Below are 17,747 nucleotides of genomic sequence, written 5' to 3'. Positions count from 1 at the left end.
TAACTAATCTACAACCCCATAAAACTGCTCACGAGGAAAAGAATGAGGAAGAACAGCCACCAATGGACGGTGAAGCAACAGCTCCCCCTGTGGCCGGAATCGTGAAGCTGGAAAGATGTTAAAATGCCTCTGTGTCTGTCTAAAACTGAATGTTGTTTGTCTGTTGGCACTGAATGTTTGCCGTATATGTGTTCATTGTAATCCGCCCTGAGTCCCCTTCGGGGTGAGAAGGGCGGAATATAAATAAGAAGGAGCCTCCACCACAGTCCGGGGCAGAGAGTTCCACTGCTGAACAGTCCTTCTCACAGTCAGGAAGTTCTTCCTGATGTTCAGGTGGAATCTCCCTTCCTGTAGTTTGAAGCCATTGTTCCGTGTCCTAGTCTGCAGGGCAGCAGAAAACAAGCTTGCTCCCTCCTCCCTATTTGTACATGGCTCTCATGTCTCCTCTCAGCCTTCTCTTCTGCAGGCTAAACATGCCCAGCTCTTTAAGCCGCTCCTCATAGGGCTTGTTCTCCAGACCCTTGATCATTTTAGTCGCCCTCCTCTGGACGCTTTCCAGCTTGTCAACATCTCCCTTCAACTGTGGTGCCCAAAATTGGACACAGTGTGATTCCAGGTGTGGTCTGACCAAGGCAGAATAGAGGGGAGCAGGACTTCCCTGGATCTAGACGCTGTTCCCCTATTGATGCAGGACAGAATCCTGTTGGCTTTCTTAGCAGCCGCATCACATTGTTGGCTCATGTTTAACTTGTTGTCCACAAGGACTCCAAGATCTTTTTCACACGTACTGCTGTCTAGCCAGGCATTGTCCCCCATTTTTACCATTGTGTATGTCACACCTCAGGCTAGCTTCACCTTGCTAAAGACACCAAGCCACACACAGGAAGTAGCCTTTTGTAGTTTATTTAGAAAATAGGCAAAAGATAGTTCATAAAAGAGTAAAAGTTCAGTTCCAAAACCAAGGCTGTAAGCAATAAGTCCATAGAAACATAGAGCATAAAACCAGGTTCTTTCCATAGAAGCCAAAAGTCCCAGCAAACAGAATATATCCACGAGATATCCAGGAAAGCAAAACTCTGCACAGGGAAACAGACTTGCTTCTAGATCAAGCGATGGAGTTGCATAGAGAACTCTCTTGTTTACTGGCTATGCGAAGGCTTCTCCGCAACCCTCGGAATTCTAGCCTTGAAGCCCGATCAAGATCTCCAAAGTCAAGGCCACTGAGCTCAGTATCAGGTGGCAAAGTGCTATCCTCCCTTTCTACTCCCTGCACCTGAAATTCCTCGTTAGAAACAACATCATCATTTATTCCCATGGGAACAACTCCAACTCTCTGCTCTTCATTTCCCACAGCTGGAACGCTCCTATAATTCCCAGCATCAGAGTCATCTTGAAATTCATCATGAATCCCATCGTTATGCACATATAACCCAAAATCGTCATCAGAGTCATGCAAAGGCACATCAGAATTACACAAAGGCAAAGGCTGACTTACAACAGTGTATGTGTGTGATGGCTGCCCTAGAAGGCTTAGAAAGCCAACAAAACATCAAATTCAGATTTGCTTGTAAATACAGATCTGCTTTGAATGCTGTCTCGTGCTTTCTGCCCTGTAAGTTAGGAGCCAGGTTAGCGAATATATACATGAACAAATAAATAGTGAAAGGCTTGGGAGGTTGCTATAGTCTGCTAACCTGTATTCTATGTGTATGTTGATTTGCCAGTTTGACTGTACCTCTTTGGTGTGGGAGAGGTTATAGACATGGGATTGTACTGAGCATGTTCAGACTCAGGACTCCATTTTGTAGTCAGTCTGCTTACCACTTCATTGGAGGTGGCTGAGTATGCTGAGCATCTCACTGGACGTGGATGTGTCAGTTTTACACCTCAGTGGAGTATGATTATGGACTTCAGTGAGTACAACTATGTGTAAAGACTATGCACTATTGATTAAGAATGATACCCTGTGTACTCAACACATACAGATAAATTACATCCTATTTATAACTGAACTTTAATAAGAAATGTGCCGATATGATGAATTAATAACAAGATGTTTGTGAGTAAACAAGATACATTATTTTTCAAAGAAGACTTTGTTTTTTTTAATCTCTGGGTGCATATTTTTTAACTAAGATGTTTCAAGGAAGAGTATATCTTTTGGGTAAACTGCAACTGCAATTTCAGCTTCAAAGAAACAACCATCCTCTGCTAACCAAATATATTTTTGTAGTGGCATGTCTTTAATAAATAATAATAATAAAACTTTATTTATACCCCACCACCATCTCCCAGCGTGGATTCAGGGTGGCTTACATGGGGCAGCGGCCCAATCAACATAAGGACAAAAAGTAAGCAATATAATACAAATCACAATATAAAAAAGATAAAACAGTCCTTGGTAGTTCAAAGGCATGGTTCTTCAGTTTAACAGCTGAGTTACCTGTGTGCCATTGCATAAGTGCTTCTGAATATCACTTGTTCAAAGGGTTGACTTCTAACAAGGTCATGCTTTTCTTGACTAGTGGTTTTCAAATTATGGTCTCCACATGTTCATGGAAATTCACATTTTCCAAATGGATGTCACATCATTTTTACCTTTTCAATAAGGTTATGATTGCCATTTATTTCCAAAGGGAAATAAGCCCAGAGACTAGGTGCAGTTATTTCCAATACTGTAGGTTATGGTAGAGCCATCAAGGGATGGAAGGAAGCTTTTATTTTTAATACCTATTCCTTTCTTCAATGCCCTCATCACAAAAACTCTACCTCTAACCAGGATTCCTCCCTCTTTTTCTTCTAGGTTGAATATGTCTTCTCTGATAAAACGGGGACGTTAACAGAAAACACCATGGAGTTCATTGAGTGCAGCATCGACGGCTTCAAGTACAGCCACGCCTTCTCAGAAGTTGACGGAGGAACTTTCAAAAAAGCAGCTCAGGTAACATTAACCATTGCTCATGTAATCATTTGGGAAGGGAAATATCTTTGGAAGGATTCGTGCAACGAATTTAAAAAAATAAAGCCTTCGGCACCTGGTATTCTTTGCATTGCTTTGGGGCTTGAATATTCTTAGTTTTAGACTTAATAAATAGTAATAAACATTATTTGTATGCTGCTCTATCTCCCTGAAGGGACTCAAGGCAGTTCCCAACATACGAGGCAAACATTCAGTTGCCGGAAAGAAAACTATACAGGAAATACATCGAAACAGACACATTCAGCAATATACGTAACACAACCTAATTAATTTAACAACCGAAATATAAACAACAAAAAACATCCTAAAATGACAAAAGCCAGTTAAAACACACTAAAAGTCAAAATAAAAATATTATTCCACTCCCAGAATTACTGTATATACTCGAGTATAAGCCTAGTTTTTCAGCCCTTTTTTTTTAGACTGAAAAAGCCCCCCTCGGCTTATACTCGGGTGAGGGTCCCGGTTGGCTTACATTTGGGTCAGCTTATACTCGAGAATATATGGTACATTTATTATTTTTCTCTATTATTATTGGTATTATTACATTTATTATTTTTCTCTATTATTGTTGCTACTATTACATTTATTTTACTCTGTTTTTATTATTATTATTAATACATTTATTTCACTCTGATCTTATTATTATTATTATTATTGCATTTATTATTTTACTCTATTTATTATTACATTAGAGTCTTACTTATCCAAGCTTTGCTTATCCAAGCTTCTGGATTATCCAAGCCATTTTTGTAGTCAATGTTTTCAATATATCGTGATATTTTGGTGCTAATTTCGTAAATACAGTAATTACAACATAACATTACTGCATATTGGACTATTTTTGTCAAATTTGTGGTATAACATGAAGTTTTGGTGCTTAATTTGTAAAATCATAACTGAATTTGATGTTTAATAGGCTTTTCCTTAATCCCTCCTTATTATCCAAGATATTCACTTATTGTATTATTTTCCGGTATTATTATTATTATTATTATTATTATTATTACATGTATTATTTTACTCTATTATTATTAAAAGGATACATAAGCACATTTACATTGAAGATGAGAAGAATGATTTAATCAGAGTTGGACCGTCATCTTAAATTTGAGCGTTATGTAAATATTCAAAAACATTTAACCTACTGACGCCTCAATTAATGTAATTTTATTGGTATTTATTTTTATTTCTGAAATTTACCACCCTCGGCTTATACTGGAGTCAATGTTTTCCCAGTTTTTTTGTGGTAAAACTAGGTGCCTCAGCTTATATTCGGGTCGGCTTATACTCGAGTATATACAGTAATGTAATTTTATTGGTATCTATTTTTATTTCTGAAATTTACCACCCTCGGCTTATACTGGAGTCAATGTTTTCCCAGTTTTTTTGTGGTAAAACTAGGTGCCTCAGCTTATATTCGGGTCGGCTTATACTCGAGTATATACAGTAATGTAATTTTATTGGTATTTATTTTTATTTCTGAAATTTACCACCCTCGGCTTATACTGGAGTCAATGTTTTCCCAGTTTTTTTGTGGTAAAATTAGGTGCCTCAGCTTAATATTCGGGTCGGCTTATACTCGAGTATATACAGTAATGTAATTTTATTGGTATCTATTTTTATTTCTGAAATTTACCACCCTCGGCTTATACTGGAGTCAATGTTTTCCCAGTTTTTTTGTGGTAAAACTAGGTGCCTCAGCTTATATTCGGGTCGGCTTATACTCGAGTATATACAGTAATGTAACTTTATTGGTAATTATTTTTATTTCTGAAAATTACCACCCTCGGCTTATACTGGAGTCAATGTTTTCCCAGTTTTTTTGTGGTAAAATTAGGTGCCTCAGCTTAATATTCGGGTCGGCTTATACTCGAGTATATACAGTAATGTAATTTTATTGGTATCTATTTTTATTTCTGAAATTTACCACCCTCGGCTTATACTGGAGTCAATGTTTTCCCAGTTTTTTTGTGGTAAAACTAGGTGCCTCGGCTTATATTCGGGTCGGCTTATACTCGAGTATATACGGTAATCTTTTCCAACGTGGCATATAATCTGATTTGGGAATCATAGATTCATAGAGTTGGAAGAGACCTTGTGGGCTATCCAGTCCAACCCCATTCTGCAAAGAAGCAGGAAAATCGCATACAAAGCCCCCCGACAGATGGCCATCCATTCCTTTGAATTAACAAGTTTAAAAATTGACAAATTTAAAAAATGGCCATACTTGCTTCTCATCCCCCTGGAAATGATTACCTATGAGAATTGTTGGGGGACGTTTTGGTATCTGCTGGGCTTCTTCCTGGAATACGAAGTCCTCTTTGCTGATGTCACTGTGTTTCCCATTCTCTCCCCAGAGCCAAGAGCAGCTGTTCATGCGCGCTTTGTGCCTCTGCCACACTGTTCAAGTCCAGGAAAGCGACAAAGTTGACTCGGGGAAATCAAACATCGACGTGTCGTGCAATTACGTTGCAGCTTCGCCGGATGAAATAGCTTTGCTTCAAGGAGCTCAAAAGTAAGAATGACACACACACACACAAACAGTAAAAACAGTTACAAAAGCTGAGCATTTTTTAGCTTGTGTCAAGCAGAAAGCAATAGTGCGGCTGTTAAGAATTCTTGAGCTTAAAGAAACAAGATGCAGAGTTCAATCTTAAAACATTTCGAAAGTTTAGCAAAGTTTATTAAAACTGCCCGGGCTATTTGAAAAAGTTAATTTTTAAATTGTACAAAATGCATAAGGTTTTGGATTAACTACAACTGACTTAATGCCAGGTTATCCCCGAGAAATTCCATCAATATGTAAAATGTGTTATATTGGGAAAATTTGCTCTGGATGCATCACCAGTGGGGTTCAGTGTAGGCTGGCTGTAGAGTATACTACAACTCCCACTATGGTGAGTCAGTCCCCCCAGAGCCCTCTAGTAGATTTGAGGGGACTGACTCACCATAGTGGGAGTTGTAGTTAGTCACAGGGGTTCTGTGTGCCAAGTTTGATCCAGGTCCATCATTTAAAAATATGCCTTGGATGTTGATAGTCTCAGCATTTAAAAAAAGAGCCGTTTTGCTCCCCTTGCATGAGTTGCAAGTGCAGCATAATTGTGATCCATCTGTATGTGAAGCGAAACTATGAGGGCTATCCAGAAAATAGATTACATTTTGGAATTAAAAATGAACGAAGTATAGGAGAAAACATTTACCATATGCAGTTGAAAGCCACACCCAAATACCACATCTCACTTAATCGCCATTCAAATCTAGGCAATTACCATAGTGATGAATGAGCTTTGCAACTCCTTCCCCACAAAACTCTGCTGCTTGCGTCCTCAACGCAGCGTTTTGGCGACGATGTGCAGCTGCGGGAAGGGGTGACCGGCTGGTTGAGGACGCAAGTGGCAGAATTTAGTGGGGAATGAGTTGCAAAGCTCATTCATCACTATAGTAATTGCCTAGATTTGAATGGCGATTAAGTGAGATGTGGTATTTGGGTGTGGCTTTCAACTGCATATGGTAAATGTTTTCTCCTATATTTTGTTCATTTTTAATTCTAAAACGTAATCTACTTGCTGGATAACCCTTGTATATTTCAGGTGGCAAGACAGCTGCTGAAAGATATCGTGAGATTTTTCCACTGCTTCCTAAATGCTCCTTGCAGTAATTTCGCTGGAGCAAAATGCACGCACACGCACACACTCACACATATATATATACACAAACACAATATAATTTACAATAATATATAATAATTATAACATATTGTATGTACATATAATATTCATAATATTATATTGTAATACATAATAATACTAATAATACAATATAGTAATATTAATTATATATTATAATTTACATGTAATATTACTAATAATACAGTATTACAATATATTGATATAGTACCATATAGTAATTTATTGCCAGTATTGTACTATGCTAATAATATAATATTGTATGTAAACTTAATTTGTAAGCTGCTCTGAGTCCCCTTCGCAGTGAATAAAGATGATGGAACTGTATCTGACTGTGTTTCAGGGCTTTTAGAACAAGCCACAGAAAAACTGAAATCCTCTATGAATTACACAAATTCCCCACAATTGTGGTGCATACATAGCCTTTCCCGTTGTGTGGTTTTTACTCCTTTTCCATATTTTGGGTTTCTTTTCTTTTTAAAAAAATTGAAAGCGTGTGTGCGTGCGTGTTGTTTTTTTTTCAACGCCATTCTGTCCTTTTTGTTTATTGACAGGTATGGTTTCACTTTTCTAGGACAAGAAAACAACTTCATGAAGGTACAGAATCCAAACAAGCAAATCGAAAGGTAGGCAAGGTGGCCGCTTGGCCTTCTGGTATTGCAAAAGGAAGCCAAAACAATTCAGGGAAATATGAATATAGTGTTACCTTTGTGTTGTCGAAGGCTTTCGTGGCCAGAATCACTGGGTTGCTATGAGTTTTCTGGCCGTATGGCAATGTTCCAGAAGCATTCTCTCCTGACGTTTTGTTCACATCTATGGCAGACATCCTCATAAGTTGGGAGATCTGTTAGAATCTAGGCAAGTGAACCAAATGAACCAACCTGGACACAGCATATTATTTTAGAACACAGAAATGCTGAACCACTCTAACAGCCACCAGGTCACACGACACAGAGAAAAAAATAATAATAAATAAGTTTATTTATATCCCGCCACCATCTCCCCCGGAGAGGACTCGGGGCGGCTCACAGAAACATCAAATACAAAACAATAACAATATACAATACATCAATAAACAATAACATGCACCAATTGTAATATTTGCACATTAACCAAAAAGAATAAAAACACACTTATTAAAAACATCCAAGGAGAAAGTCATGAAAATGAACACAATCTGTCTACCAGTATTTTTAAAATTCTGAAATCAGGACAGTAAATAAAGAGCAACTCTAAAAAAAAAGAGGAATTGCATACAGGAAACAATCAGGGTCAGCTAACACCTCCCAACAAAGGATTCCCCCAGACAGGAAGCAACCAGGCTTTGAATCTGCAATGCTATTCAATGCTAAGAAAGAAGGCCAATTGCACTATTCACACTTGTCTCCAACAAACAAGAGTTCTTTCTCCCACCCTGGATGTTCCACCTATATCTATATACAATAGAATCTCACTTATCCAACACTCGCTTATCCAACGTTCTGGATTATCCAACGCATTTTTGTAGTCAATGTTTTCAATATATCGTGATATTTTGGTGCTAAATTCATAAATACAGTAATTACTACATAGCATTACTGCATATTGAACTACTTTTTCTGCCAAATTTGTTGTCTAACATGATGTTTTGGTGCTTCATTTGTAAAATCATAACCTAATTTGATGTTTAATAGGCTTTTCCTTAATGCCTCCTTATTATCCAACATATTCGCTTATCCAACATTCTGCTGGCCCGTTTATGTTGGATAAGCGAGACTCTACTGTATATAAAAGGGTAATGAAATTTCGGCCTAGGACAAAACAACAAAACTACACATCCCAGAAACACTAAACTTGGCAGCACAACCCCTCATCTATGCCTCTACGTTCAAAAAAGAAAAGAAAAATAAAGTCCTAATTAGAGGGAGAGGAAGAATTGTTTTTATCCAGTTGCTGCCAGTTAGAAGGCTAAGCTCTGCCCACTTGGTCTCCTAGCAACCCACTCAGCCCAGGGGACAGGCAGAGTTAGGCCTCACTTATACCTCTTCCACACTGCCTATAAAATACAGATTATCTTATTTTAACTGGATTATATGGCAGTGTAGACTCAAGGCCCTTCCACACAGCTATATAACCCATTTATAATGGACTTAATGCAAGGTAAAACCTTTACCCTTTACCTTAACTACCACCAATTCCTCAATACTTTATTTCCCAAAGCAATATAAATCTCACTTGCTTAGTTTCCAACACACCGCACAACCTCTGAGGATGCCTGCCATAGATGTGGGTGAAACGTCAGGAGAGAGTGCTTCTGGAACATGGCCAGACAGCCCGGAATACTCACAGCAACCTAGTGTTAACTTTGTCTGATTGTTGAGATGTAGAAGTATGTTGTGCTTTGATTCTGCACCCTCCCCAGCAACACTCTTCTAAATGTTCTTTTGTCCCTCTTGTCTGCAAAGATATGAGCTGCTCAACGTTCTCGATTTTGATTGCGTCCGTCGGCGAATGAGCGTTCTGGTGAAGGCACAAGACCGTGAGTTCAAACTCTTTTCCCGCCCTCTGTGAAACCCTTTTTTGAACAGCACATTTGGCAATTGTTTCTTCACCTCCTATCAAACCCAAATCTCTCAATCTGCACGTTGCATTTTAGGAAAGCTGTACCTCTTCTGTAAAGGAGCAGATTCAGCCATTTTCCCGAGGGTCCCGGTGGCCGAAGCAGAGAAGACCAAAATACACGTGGAGCGGAATGCGCTGGTATGAGCTTTGGGCAAACCTTTGCTGGGCTTTTTAGGGAGTCCTTAGTCCAAAACAGGAAAGAAACAAAAATGATAAATAGTCAGCTGGGTTGACCATACGAGACTTGTAAGAGGAAGTCTTCTCCATTCTGTTTCTTAAGAATGATGAAAGTGGATGGAGGACTTTAACTAGGCTGTATTGGAAATGGATAGGACTCCAGTTGCCGGTTCCTTGGTTTGTATTGGATTCTTGACCCAAATTTTAATTATTGCTCAGAGAAATGAAATGTCCACATTCATGGGTAGCTTCCTGAACACCAGATTGGTAGCATTCATGCTCTGCATGTCTTACTAAGCTTGGTAGAATTACGTTTTTGGACAACAGCTCTTAAAGTCTTCCAGCCAACATGGCTGGCTTGTCCGTTTTGGGAGTGGTAATACCCCCAAAACATTTACAATATATACTTTTTTCAGCCCTTTTTTGAGCTGAAAATGCCTCCCTCAGCTTATAATGGGGTTAAAGCTGGGCAGCAGAGCCTGGAGGCCATTGCTTGCAAAATATGATATATTTCTCTCTCGTCTTACCCTCCCTTATCAGTGTGTTTTCTTTTCCAAAACTTCCCTCCCTCTTAACCAAAGGAATGTTTTGAAAAGGGAGAGGGATATAAGCCCTTGCAAGTCAGGAAGAATATATATATATATATATTCATTAATCGTCTAAAAGCATTTCCCCCTGGAATATTTATTTTTCTCTCCTACAGATATATAGGCATTTCCCCCTGCAAGCTTTTGCAGTCCTTACATTCCTCTATCTATCTATCTATCTATCTATCTATCTATCTATCTATCTATCTATATTCATTAATTTTATATATGAATTTCCCCCTCATACGTTTGCAGGTCTTTGCAAATCCTATATACCTATAGATATCTAGAGATTTCCATGTACCTGTATATCTGTATCTATATGTGTGCATTATATTTATATATGAATTTTCCCCTCACATGTTTGCAAGTCTCTGCAAATCCTATATAGATATGATTATCTATGTAAAGAGAAATGACCAGATAGATATATATCAATATAGATATCTAGGGCTTGCAAATATTACAGGGGAGAAATGCACACACAAATATATATAGACATGTCTAGATAGATAAGAATATAGATATCTAGGGCTTGCAAATATTACGGGGGGAAATGCACACACAAATATATATATACATGTCTAGATAGATATGAATATAGATATATAGGGCGTGCAAATATTACAGGGGGAAATACACAAATATATATAGACATGTCTAGATAGATATGAATATAGATATATAGGGCTTGCAAATATTACAAGGGGAAATACACATATATAGACATGTCTAGATATGAATATAGATATATAGGGCTTGCAAATATTGCAAGGAAATGTGCATGTGTGCACACGCACATACACATATAGAGAGATGTCTAGATAGATATAAACATAGATATATAGGGCTTACAAATATTGCAGGAGAGAAATGCACCTATACAGAGAGAGTGTTTGCAAACATTTCAGGGGAAATGAATATGTGAAATTAATATATATAAGTATAGATCTATATCTAGCTGTACATTGTTTATATAGGCACTGAATGTTTGCCTGTTAATATGTTGAAAGCCGGTTTGAGTCCCCATGGAGAGATAGATAGGGCGGGATACAAATGAAGTTATTATTATTATTATTGTTATTATTACTGAGTTATTGTTGCTACCATATTGTTTTTGTTGATTCCCCCTTTACGATTTACAGAGCTAGTTTACTGTTTTTCTTTGAAATACAGTAAATATTCACAAATATTTAACCTACTGATGCCTCAATTAATGTAATTTTATTGGTATCTATTTTTATTTTGAAATTTACCAGTAGTGTCTGTATTTCCCACCCTTGGCTTATACTCGAGCCAATGAGTTTTCCCAGTTTCTTGTGCTAAAATTATGTGCCTTGGCTTATATTCGGGTTGGCATATACTTGAGTATATACAGTACTTCTTCAAGTTAGAAGGTTTCTTGAAAAAATGTTGCATTAGATCCTAGAAGTTGCCTACCAAGCTTGAGGGAATACATCTGCTTGCTTCCAGGATGGCTATCGGACACTCTGTGTGGCTTTCAAAGAAATCTCCCCTGCCGACTACGTGAAAATTAATAGCCGGATTAAGGAAGCGACGATGGCGTTGCAGGACCGGGAAGCGAAAATGGCGAAGGTGTTTGATGAGATCGAGACGGACATGCATTTGATCGGGTCCACGGCTGTGGAAGACAAGTAAGCAAAGGCACATAAAGGCAGTGCAATTCCCAATTCTGGCGCGGAATGATAATACAAACTATTTTTTTTTTGAAAACAAACGAGATAGAAATAACTGTCCTGTCTTTGTCCTCTCTCCCCTTGTAAAATTGTATTTTTATTATAATAACACTATGCAACAAAATTTGAAAACAAATCTGTTCCTGGTTTGAACGTGTTATTTCCTGTTTAATTGTGCGGTACTTATGGTATATACTCGAGTATAAGCCTAGTTTTTCAGCCCTTTTTAAAGGCTGAAAAAGCTCCCCTCGGCTTATACTCGAGTGAGGGTCCTGGCCGGTTTCTATTCAGATCGGCTTATACTTGAGTGTAGGTATTCAGAGTTGGACAGTCTTATCTTATTAAAGTCTTATTATTATCTTTTATTACAGTCTATATATATAAAAAGGTAATGGAATCATGGCACCGGACAAAACAACTAAACTAAACGCCCCACAACCTCGAAAATTGACAGCACAACCTCTCATCCACGCCTCTACGTTCATACAACAAAAAGAAAAGAAAAATTAAGTCTTAGCCACAGCAACGCGTGGCCGGGCACAGCTAGTATTATATAAATATTCAAAACCCTTTCACCTACTGATGCCTCAAATAATGCAATTTTATTAATATCTATTTTTATTTTTGAAATTGACCCGTAGCTGCTGCATTTCCCACCCTTGTCTTATACTCGAGTCAATAAGTTTTCCCAGTTTTTGTGGTAAAATTAGGTGCCTCGGCTTATATTCGGGTCGGCTTATACTCGAGTATATACGGTACTTCAAAAGTCATTGTTCTACTCCAGAAACTTTGTTTTTTGTGGCTGCCACAAACTGAGTTGAATTGGTTAAGACTCGATGAGATATTCATTGAAAAACTATAGCAACATGTGCTGCAAAATGTCCCACAAAAACAACATTTTTGCAGTTTAATTAACTTTCTCCATGTGTTTCTGATAGAACTAATTAGGAAATTCTATTTACAACCCAGAAACAATAATTATGTTACATAGTGAATAGGCGGATGCATGTGTCTGTGTTGATTGGCTTCAACTGCATTTATTTGTTTAATGTGTTGTCGAAGGCTTTCATGGCCGGGATCACAGGGTTGTTGTATGTTTTCCGGGCTGTCTGGCCATGTTCTTCTGGAACATGGCCTAAAATCCCGGAAAACATAAACAACCATTTGTTTGTTTCTTTGTTTGTTTGTTTATTTGCAGTATTTATATTCCGCCTTTCTCACCCCAAAGAGAACTCAGGGTGGATCACAATGCACACATACACGGCAAACGTTTTAGACATACAAGACAGACAGACAGACAGATAGAGGTACTTCTGCATTTTCCAACATTGGTGCCTCTATTTATTTTATTTATTTACAGTATTTATATTCCGCCTTTCTCACCCAAAGGGGACTCAGGGCGGATCACATTGTACACATATATAAGGCAAACATTCAATGCCATATAACATAGAACAAAGACAGAGACAGGCACAGAGGCAATTTAACCTTCTCCAGCTTCCTGAGGGTATGCTTGACTGAGAAGCCACTCTCGTTGTGTTAATCACACCACTGCTGGGACCTCAGTCTGTAAAGACTGTTTGTTGACCCGCCATGCACCGACCTCCACACATTAAAAAAAATCACGCACAGGCATCTTCCAAGAAATGGAGGACCATCATCCTCGAACTACGAGGGATCGCCTAAGTAAGTAGTATGCTTGATTCCAGCCACAGGGGGAGCAGCTGCTTCATCATCCACTGTGACGGCAACTTCCTCATTCCAACGGCGGCTGGATGATTTTTTATGGTGTTGTAAATTAGCCTCCCCACATATAAGTGGTACCTAAATTTCCTACTTGATAGATGCAACTATCTTTCAGGTTGCTTAGGTCAGCAACGAGCAGGTGCTATATTTTATTTTTAATTATCAGGTGCTCACCCCGACACGGGCTGGCCTTGAACCCATGACCTCTTGGTCAGAGTGATTTATTGCAGCTGGCTGCTAAGCAGCCTACGCCATAGCCCAGCCCTTCTGCTCACAGCTCAGCTGGGTTGTTGTATGTTTTCCGGGCTATATGGCCATGTTCTAGAAGTATTCTCTCCTGACGTTTTGCCCACATCTATGACAGAGGTTGTGAGGTATGGAAAAACTAAGCAAAGAAGGTTTATATATATCTGTGGAGAGTCCAGGGTGAGGGAAGAACTCTTGTCAGTTGGAGGCCAGCATGAATGTTGCAGTTAATCACCCTAATTTGCATTGAATGGCTTCATCTACTGGCTCCTTTCTGCCTGGGGGCATTCTTTGTTAGCTGCCCCTAGTTCCCACGTCTCAGAGTGTTGCTTCTTATTTACTGTTCTGATTTTTGAGTTTTTTAATACTGGGAGCCAGATTTTGTTCATTTTCATGGTTTCCTCCTTTCTGTTGAAGTTGTCCACATGCTTGTGGATTTCAATGGCTTCTCTGTGTAGTCTGACATGATAGTTGTAGGAGTGGTCAAGCATTTCTGTGTTCTCAAATAATATCCTGTGTCCAGGTTGGTTCATCAAGTGCTCTGCTATGGCTGATTTCTCTGGTTGAGTGAGTCTGCAGTGCCTTTCATGTTCACAGCTCAGCTGTTTTCAAACTGCTTAGGTGGACAGTAAGCTAGGCTAATGGTTGGGTGCTCAATTCCTCTTACAAGCATTAGATTCTAAAAAGTCTCTATAAGATTTGTCAGCCTTTAAGCAAGGAGACCACCAAAGACAGGAAGCTTTTGGTTGCCTGAATGCTTTGACTTGATCAGTAAAGCTGTGTCTCTCCCTAGGCTCCAAGACATGGCGGCCGAAACCATTGAGGCCCTGCACAAGGCGGGCATGAAGATCTGGGTGCTGACGGGGGACAAACTGGAGACAGCTCAGGCCACCTGCTATGCCTGCAGGCTCTTCCAAACCAGCACCGAATTACTGCAGCTGACGACCAAAATGGTGGGGGAGGACGACCGCAAGGAGGATCGCCTCCACGAGCTGCTGGTGGATTACCACAAAAAGCTGGTGGTTGACATGCCTCCTGGAAAGAGGTAAGTGGGATGGTGTTTGGTAGGCATGTTCGATCGATGAAAAAAATGTTTCAATTCTCGTTTCTAAAGTAGGGGGCGCTGGCACTTCGATATAGAAAGTATTTCCGATTTTTTTCACCCAAAAATTTCGGATATTTCCGAAAATTCATAATGATTCTAAATGTTTCTAAATTGGCGGACGCGCATGCGCAATTGCCCAAAAAAAAAAAAGGAACCGGGGCGGGGGGGGGGGACTTTTACAGGGCTCTCCCGCCCTCATTTCTTGAGCTATCCTCATCAAATTTGCAATGCCCTTGCAAGTTGTGCAAAGATACTTTGATAACTAGAAATTCCCTTGCTATATTTATAAGCAAGAAGGACACTGGAAATCAATGGTGTCTCTGGCTATGTAATCCCACAAGCCTCAACCCAATGCCTTCAATTAGAAATGGACCAATGACCACCACGCCAAGCAATGCCCTGGTAAGGAGTGCAAAGATACTTTGAAAACTAGAAATTCCCTTGTTAAGAGAAAGAACCATGTTAGGCTGAGCTAAGCTCCCATTCAAGGTAGGTTGCAGAAACAATTTTTAATTTTAAAAAAAAAAAAAAATGTTAAAAAAAATGGGGGGGGATAGCGAAACATTAAGAGACAATTAGAGAATGGGCCAACAATGGTTCGAATTACATTGCTTGTTACGCTGTGAGACAATGTCTCAGAATGCGTATCAAAAAGCGAGAACAATCCAAAATAATTCCGATATACAATTCAAAACGATTTTTTGGACATGTCTATTGCTTAGTTTTTCCATACCACACAACCTCTGAGAATGCCTGCCATAGATGTGGGCAAAACATCAGGAGAGAATACTTCTGGAACATGGCCAGACAGCCCGGAAAACATACAACAAGCCTGTGATCCCGGCCATGAAAGCCTTTGACAACAACATCCACAGATTTTGGTATCCACTGGGATAAGGGCCCTGGAAACAAATCCTAAGGGCCCAATGTCTTGCAAGAGAACCTGGAGAAAAAAGAGAGGACAGCTAGGTCTATGGTGCTTTTTATGATGTTGCCTTCTGTCTTTTAGGACCTGGCTGCTCAGTCAAGAGTACGGCCTGGTCATTGATGGGGCCACCCTATCCCTCATACTGAACCCTTCCCAAGACTCGCGCTCTGGCCACTACAAGAGCATCTTCCTCCAGATATGCCTGAAATGCACAGCAGTCCTGTGTTGTCGAATGGCCCCTCTCCAAAAAGCACAGGTGAGTAGCTCAGGCTTTTTCCCCCCATCAAGACATGTGTCTCTATGTATGGGATGTGCTGTTCCAGTACCCACCAACCAATAATTGGGTCAAGTAACTTAAGAATCTTTAGGGCTTTGATTTCCTTCAAAGCCCTAAAACGGGCCAGCAGAACGTTGGATAAGCGGAAATGTTGGATAATAAAGGGGGATTAAATGTCAAATTACGCTATGATTTCACAAATTAAGCACCGAAAACATTATGTTTTACAACAAATTGACAGAAAAAGTAGTCCAAAACACAGTAACGTTATGTAGTAATTACTGTATGAATTTAGCACTAAAACATTGCAAGATATTGAAAACATTGACTACAGAAACATTGGCTACTAACAAATGGACTACAATAAAGATGGAATTGCATAAAATGAACTTAGAGTAGCAACATTGTTGGAAATTATTCCATTAAAAGTTCAGTCCTTGATGCCTAGAGAACCAGCTGTGGATTGGGGCGAGAGGCAAACTGCGTTGGATAATCCAGAACGTTGGATAAGCGAGACTCTACTGTAATAACTACTACTACTACTACTTTATTATTATTATATCCCGCCACCTTCTCTCCAAAGGGACTTGGCATACAAACGGCATGAAGTGCCTAAAAACAACATAAAAGTGAACACAGTATAAAATACAATAAAATAAAATATATGTAGCATATAAAACATCAATTCAGTCTCAGTACCACTTATATGTGGGGAGGCTAATGTTTGCTTTATATGTGTATTTATTTATTTACTGTATTTATATTCCACCCTTCTCACCCCGAAGGGGACTCAGGGTAGATCACATTGTACACATATAAGGCAAACATTCAATGCCATATACACATAGAACAGAGACAGAGACAGACGCAGAGGCAATTTAAACCTTCTCCAGCTTCCTGAGGGTATGCTTGATTCTGGCCACAGGGGAGCAGCTGCTGCATCATCCACTGCAATGGCAACTTTTGCGTTGTAATGTATATTATCATTTATTGTATTGTTCATTGTGTTATGATTTGTTGTTCTTTTTATATTCTGTTATATTGTATTGTTCTGGGCATGGCCCCATGTAAGCCGCCCCGAGTCCCCATTGGGGAGATGGTGGCGGTGTCAAGGACAGAACGCCACGAGATTCAAAGTAACAGAGTTTATTAGGTTACAGAACTCAAAACAAGCCCGTAAAACACAAGGGCCAGGCAGTATTTGCCTTTAGGAGCAAAAAAGGGGCAAAATAAATGTTCAAAAGATAAACCGGATTAAACCGGAGTTTAATCCGGGTAAAAAACAAACTGCTTGCTTCAGCCTGAATATAAACAAAACGAGAGCCAAGAACAAAAGATACAAAGAATGCAGCTAATTGGCAGCAGATTCCTCTCTGCTGCCAACACAGTGTTTACAGTAACTTGCGTCGCTCCCACACACACACAGCAGACAGGATTTCCAGCACGAACAAATCAGCCAGGGAATGCAACAGTAGAGTAGACCAGTTCCGTTCCGTAGTTCAAAGCCAGAAGCAGACGTTTGTAGTTTTCCCAAGTCCAAGAAGGGGATGAAGCCAAGCCGTGGTCAGTTCAGTCCGGGTATTCAAAGCAGGAGATGGCGTCCGTCAAGAAGACGACGGAAGGTCAAGCTAATAAGAGTAAGCACAGGTTTGCACAAACAAATGCCCACACAATCCCTCCCGCCGTCTGACCCTGGATTCCAATCAACTTACGT

The 17,747-nt window shown here is 39.5% G+C and overlaps 1 protein-coding gene across 11 annotated transcripts in view; it reads left to right on the top strand.

Annotated features, from left to right (window-relative positions):
- Positions 1 to 17,747, top strand: part of atp11c (ATPase phospholipid transporting 11C) — a 133,204-nt gene that overhangs the window by 72,165 nt on the left and 43,292 nt on the right. For all 11 annotated transcript variants that reach the window (XR_010001029.1, XM_062963781.1, XM_062963787.1 and 8 more), the window contains exons 13-20: positions 2,804 to 2,941; positions 5,341 to 5,498; positions 7,224 to 7,295; positions 9,114 to 9,187; positions 9,305 to 9,408; positions 11,508 to 11,689; positions 14,517 to 14,768; positions 15,838 to 16,012. Coding sequence is in view for 10 of the 11 variants with exons in the window: in XM_062963781.1 (XP_062819851.1) it covers positions 2,804 to 2,941; positions 5,341 to 5,498; positions 7,224 to 7,295; positions 9,114 to 9,187; positions 9,305 to 9,408; positions 11,508 to 11,689; positions 14,517 to 14,768; positions 15,838 to 16,012 (1,155 nt within the window). In the remaining variant the exon portion in view is untranslated. The remainder of the gene's footprint in view (positions 1 to 2,803; positions 2,942 to 5,340; positions 5,499 to 7,223; positions 7,296 to 9,113; positions 9,188 to 9,304; positions 9,409 to 11,507; positions 11,690 to 14,516; positions 14,769 to 15,837; positions 16,013 to 17,747) is intronic.

Source organism: Anolis carolinensis, unplaced genomic scaffold (genome assembly GCF_035594765.1).
Source record: "Anolis carolinensis isolate JA03-04 unplaced genomic scaffold, rAnoCar3.1.pri scaffold_12, whole genome shotgun sequence".
NCBI classification, from domain to species: domain Eukaryota; kingdom Metazoa; phylum Chordata; class Lepidosauria; order Squamata; family Dactyloidae; genus Anolis; species Anolis carolinensis.
Note: the sequence above shows the minus strand (reverse complement) of the source record. Positions and strands in the feature narration are given on the sequence as shown.